This window comes from Hippocampus comes, unplaced genomic scaffold (assembly GCF_001891065.2).
Source record: "Hippocampus comes isolate QL1 unplaced genomic scaffold, H_comes_QL1_v1.1 scaffold174, whole genome shotgun sequence".
Lineage (NCBI taxonomy): Eukaryota > Metazoa > Chordata > Actinopteri > Syngnathiformes > Syngnathidae > Hippocampus > Hippocampus comes.
Window position 1 is genome coordinate 1214962 of NW_017805983.1, and position 6133 is coordinate 1221094.

Sequence of the window (6133 nt, forward strand, 5' to 3'; positions counted from 1 at the left end):
GGCAGTAGGCGCGGGACACCCTGAATTGGTTGCAAGCCAATCGAAGGGCACACAGAGACGAACAACAGCCATTCGCGTTCACAATCACATCTAGGGACAATTTAGAGCGTTCAATCAACCTGCAATGCAAGTTTTTGGAATGTGGGAGGAAACTGGAGTACCTGGAGAAAACACACACAGGCATGGGGAGAACATGTAACTAGTCGACGACCGTGCCACCGACACACACACACACACACACACACACACACACACACACACACACACACGTAGATAAAATTATGGACCATAGATGACGAAATCTCTAAATTCCTTGCAATTGCTCATTGAGGAACATTGCCCTTAATTAAAGTGTTCGACTATTTTCTCACGCAGTTGATGACAAAGCGGGGAACCTTGCCCCACCTTTGCTTTTGAATGACTGAGCAAATTAGCGAAGGTCCTTTTATACCCATTCATGTCACAGCCTGGTCACCAGTGGGAGTTTCCAAACAGGTGTTTGATGAGCATCCCTCAACTCTCTCATTGATTTTGACACCTGTCCCGGCTGTTTTGGAAGGTGTTGCAGCCATAAAATTCAAAGTTAATGAATATTTGCTCAAAACACCAAAGTTGATCAGATTCGACATTAAATATCTTGTCTTTGTAGTGTATTCAATTAAATATGGTTTGAGCATGATTTGTAAATCATTGTATTCTGTTTTCATTTATGTTTAACACAACATCCCACCTTCATTGGAATTGGATTTGTACGTGACGTCTCATGAAAAGAAAAAAAAAAGAATGATGTCATTATGGAGCGCTGTCTGTAGAATTTTGAGGGAAATAAAAAATGTATGGCTTTTTTTGGATGAGGCTGTAACATAAAATGTGGAAAAAGTGAAACACTGTGACTACTTTCCAGATTCACTGCATGCAAGACATCACAATCACATTCATCTTATTTGTTGACAACAAAACCATATCTGGTTTCAGTGAGAAAACCTTTACCACTTCAGAAATCATCAAAAAAAAACAAAAAAAAAAAACAGTTTGACAGAAAGAAGCCTTCTCTAAATCTGAGCAAGATATAATTTATTGTAGTCAGTAGCAGGAAAATAAATTCACTTTTAGACAACAAATCGTTGTACACTTAGTTTGCTGGTTTTATCGTCCTTAAATTAACACAGGGATGTTTGGGGCATTACATATGTCCTAGTATCAACCAACATTGGTCTCGTTTGCGTTCACTGTCACATGTTCAAATTAAAGATTTCAATTAGTCAGTCTTTCTCTTCTTTATTTGATCAAGTACGATATCTATTGCTTGCAAATACGGCTATGTCTTTGTCTTATTCAACCGTGTTGGTTTTCTTTTTAGCTAGATATATGATTTATATCTGATCTGAAGAACATTTCTTAGCGGAAAGAACGGGGAACAGGATTTTTCTTTGTGGAGATGATAACGTGGCTCTCCCTGACTCCACCTTTCCCACCTACTGATGATTGACCAGTCGTTTTTGTTTTTCATAAACATCTGTCGATGCATGCATTCATATATTTCCCTTCAAAATACACAGTGACAAAACAAAAACAGAGATCCAAACAACTCTTCGCTGAAATAAGCGGCCAAAGTCGCTGCACCTTGCTATACTCGAATTCTTAGTGTGCTTTCAGTGAATTTGGCCATTGAAAACAAGGCCTTAAAAATAATCAGTTTGCAAGAAGAAGAAATGAAATTCAGTGAAACCCAGAGGAATCCAAATGAGTCTTTTATGAACAAAAAGTGTTCAACGCACTGTGCACATAGTTATATATGGCTGAACATCTGGCCCGGGGCCATGATGTACTACAGCATGTCACTCTGCTTTGCCCTCACATCCTCTATTTGCCACCATCACACCGACAGACATGATCAATGCAGAACACATTGTACTTTGACAAAATATTTATTTTATACAGTGACATTTCATGTGAAAACACTCATATCATGACAGACACAGGTCCACATGATATGAAAATGGGTGGTGACATCCGGAAAGTCACGTGCTATTATTGGTTACCTTAAGGCCTGCTTTAAGATGACAGCTCTAATCGCCGAAACATTTGAGCATACGATAGACACCATCAGCCAATGTACAGTACTCTCAACACAGAAATATCATAAGCCAGTTGTCACAGGATGACTGTAAATCAAACAAAAGGCTCACAGGAATGTTGATTGATATACAGTAGAGCAGTTTTAGAAGCGACGGAGGCCATCTATCAGGTCCGACCTTGAAATGCTACTTCTTCTTTCCGCCTTTCGGAGCTTTGTCTAACCCTTGGATGTACTTGCGAGGAATTCCATAATGATCTGAAATGACATATGACAGAGAATGTTGACATCCACCAATCAACCGGCTTTAGCTGTACAAGAGCAAAAGCTTCGAACCTAGCAGCAAATGTCCAACTTGTTGAATCTGGTTGCCTTGAATCTGGACCAGGACTTTGTCTTTGGCCCCGGGAATGGCTTGCAGGACTGAACTGGCTTGAACTCTCTGCTGTAATGCGGTGGCGACAGCAGAAGGATCCAAAGCGTATACCTCCAGGTTTTTTATTACAGTCACCTACACATAGCACATGAAAACCATCACGACGAGAATAATAAATCAATCAGGTTTGGTTTCTAAAGAAAACAATGACAGCAGTGAATTGTTAAAATGGACACTGCAAAAAAGTGTCTCCATAATGTAACGCATGGTTGTCAAACTCAATTTCCAGGGGAACATACTGGAAAATCCAATTTTCAGACCAAAACTAGACTATTTTAAATTAACGTCACATGTCACAGACCCTGCTTTGAAGGTGCAGCCAATGCAATGCAAAATGGAAAGCACAATGCTTAAAATAGTTCACACATGGTCATCGCCCAAAGAAACGAATTTGCAATTTTTTATCCAAACAAACAAAAAAAAGTGATTGGAATGTTTTTCATTGTACAGCGACCATGCACGGCGTACCAAAAGTGACTATACACGTCCATTTTTCAATTTCATTTCCGGCATCATTCAGAGATGTGAAGCCACGTTTATACAGTATCACTCTTTGCCAAATGACACTGGTGCAGAGTTGAAAAATTTCTCCCGGGCATGAGGTTTTTCTCTCCCGCGACTGCAGTCCAGATCATAGCCATCACGCTGTTCCAACACAATTTACACTATCCACGGCAAGTTTCTTGAGATAGCATCTGTTCTTGGGTTGACTTCCCCTTCAATTGACAACGACAAAAGTGAAGATGTTTGCTGTAACTACAGTTCTAATTTAATAAACAAAAAATGTAGGCTTAGTTAGTGATCATTGTTTTTAAAAGCTTGTTTTTATTCTATTTCGCTGACATTTTTTTTTCAATATCAGCTTTAGTTATTACATTAATTTTTGTTAATTATAGCATAACCTTGGTCGAGACAGAAAAAATGTAAAACTGCTCCAAAGTCAATTGGTGATTCACAGCCAAGGGAATGCGATGCTTCCAAAAACCGCAAAGCGTGAGTTGTCAAATGCTCATGGTCGTACGTCTGTTAAAACGACAACCGAAACAAAGTAGGAAAAAGTTGTAAGTGCCAAGTGATGTTTGGAACACATGGTATATGCATCTATCCATTTTCTTCACCACTCAAAGTCAATTTTCAGCCTCAACAAAGCAATTGCAAGAGAAGAGTGAATTTCTGCGTGCGGTTCAGCACATCAAATGGGGAACAGAATTTACAAGTCCTGCACAGTTGATGGGTTAGAATCAAAGGGATGTTGGTCACCTTCTTATTGGAGCCTCGGGACGCCACGGAGACATCAATAGGCTCGATACGTCCTTTCTTTACTCGCGGCGTTTGTCCAGGAAACACTATTTGATAGCACTCCTGCATTCTCCCCAATGTTCTGTAAGAACAAGTTCAACGTCAATGTTTCGCCTCTTCCAGACAAGCACAACAATAAACCCATTGTTACGCTAATACTTCTCCGACGGCGTTAATCACAACTGAGGAAGACAATTGGATACCGGACTTAAGGTTTGGCTTCGATTCAGTGCTCTCAAGTAACTCTGGCGCATGAAAACAAGAGCCATTTTGTGATTTCATGTGTTTTAGTTTGGGCGGGGTGGGGTATTCTCAAACATGTAACTGCTGTGAGCATGAAAGTTTGCCGTCATCTTTGCCAGTATTTTCATGAAGTAAGCCATAATGTGTGTCGTATTCCTGTGATGGAGACTCAGCCGTTATCTTCGTATTTGTGATTTTTTTTTTTTGTTCCTGACTCTGCCGTTGAGATTCCCACAGTAGTGCTGGCATGGCGCCACGGACAATCTGTGTCGGGGTAAGTTGGCTATGCACATGCCTGACAGTTTTTGAAATCAAGTCACACTGTGATGAAATCATTTTTGCTCTTTTCACTGTACGGCAATAAGATCGGCCCTTCCATCCATGATCAATATGCACAGAGATGTTTCCCCGAGTTGTTCTTTCATGTGTGGAAAACCTAAGACAGAGTTACACATGGACTTGATTTAACTGGAACAAATCTAGAATCCCATTTGTTATGTGTGAAAATTCTGGTACGTGCCAACCGGTCAGGACTGCGGTGAAGAATAAGATCATATCAATGCAAACGTACAGTTTGTAGAAATCAGGCCAATGTTTTTACTTTTTGGAAAAAAATTAACAATTTTGCGGTCAATCATAAAGCTGAGGAACGTTGCCGTTTGCTTGAAAAGTCCTGAATCTCTTTACATAATTTCAGTTTTCAAAGTCCGGTCAGTTTAGCGTATTCTGGTTGATGCTGGAACGGCTTGACTCCACTGTGAAACGCTGATACTGACAACTCCTCAACGTGAGCATATACAGTACAGATAATTTTGCTTTGTCTTTGCCTTTGATCTTATTGTGGCTAAAACGTCCAACGCCAGTGAAGTGCTCTTTGCTTTTATCTTTTGGTCTGCACTTTCAATGTGTTGGACATGCAGATCAACCCACAGGGAGTCCCGTCCAGACACAAAAAGGTCCAGAGTTCAAATCAGCAGGGTCGCAAATCATGTTTCATTTGGGATTGGTTGTGCTTGAGGATCATATTAAAAGCAAAGTTGGGTCTGTGAACATTCCTGCTTTATTGTGGCTTTGCTGGTGAAAGATCAAGACAACAAAACGTGGTCGAGTGTGCTGTAAATGCAATATTGGCCTTCCATTTCCCGTACATTTAGCTGTCTGCTTTCATGTGACCTGCATGTGCATCCAAAGGAAATAAGATTTATCCTTTTAACTGCTACGAAAGCGTCACTTTAAAACAAGAATTTACAGCATGCTTTCACTACGACTACAACTTACAAATGATGGAAATATGTAGTCGATATAATTTTTTTAAATGTTTTGAATCGATGACAAATCGTGCGATGGACAAATGAAACTTCATGAAGTACCTGTGTTTTTTATTGACTGTATATGGCCCTCTTGGTTTAAAGATGCAGTGGAAATGTCACTGCTCTAGTGTTTCCAACCAATAGTATCATCTAGAGCAGGGGTCCCCAACTGCCGGTCCGCGGACCGGTACCGGTCCGCAGGGCATTTGGTACCGGGCCGCACAGAAAGAACTTGCCTTATTTCCGTTTTATTTATTTCGGAAAACGAAAGATGTTTTATTTTGAAAAATTACCGGATTCTCCGTTACATCCGTCTGTGTCACGATTGACTCACGTCAACGCTGAAGCCCGCAAAATGAGTAAAAAAGCTGCTTGGAGATCGCAAATGACGGCGGCCTTAAAAGTACGTTTGAGACAACTGGATTAAAGTTCTGGCTGAATACTCTGAGATCGCCACAATAGCACTGTTGCTATTTCCGACATCCTGCCTGTGTGAGGTGGGGAGTTTCTGCAGCAACGGCGACTAAAACAAAATTACGAAGTAGACTGGACATAAACCACACACTTGAGGCGTCATTGTCTCCTATTACCCCGAGATGGGACTGTCTGATTGCAGAAAATCAAGCTCGGGGTTGTGGTGAGTCATCATTTTCGTGCACTTTGAATTTGCGTTGTGTCGTATTTTGAAGGCATTAAACATTACCATAGCGATAAGAGTGTTGCGACCAGATTAGACGCTCCTTGTGTTTATTATTATATTTCGAAAAC

General features: G+C 40.6%; 1 protein-coding gene across 3 annotated transcripts in view; it reads right to left on the minus strand.

Annotated features, from left to right (window-relative positions):
- Nucleotides 1-1735: 1735 nt before the first annotated feature.
- The window catches only part of eif2d (eukaryotic translation initiation factor 2D), an 18053-nt gene continuing 13655 nt past the window's right edge, over nucleotides 1736-6133 (minus strand). For 2 of the 3 annotated variants that reach the window (XM_019891611.1, XM_019891612.1), the window contains exons 13-15: nucleotides 3774-3894; nucleotides 2414-2588; nucleotides 1736-2335 (exon numbers count right to left, since the gene is read on the minus strand). In XM_019891611.1, coding sequence (XP_019747170.1) covers nucleotides 2265-2335; nucleotides 2414-2588; nucleotides 3774-3894 — 367 coding nt within the window. In that variant the 3' untranslated portion in view covers nucleotides 1736-2264. The remainder of the gene's footprint in view (nucleotides 2336-2413; nucleotides 2589-3773; nucleotides 3895-6133) is intronic. The other variant, XM_019891613.1, reaches the window with a different exon arrangement.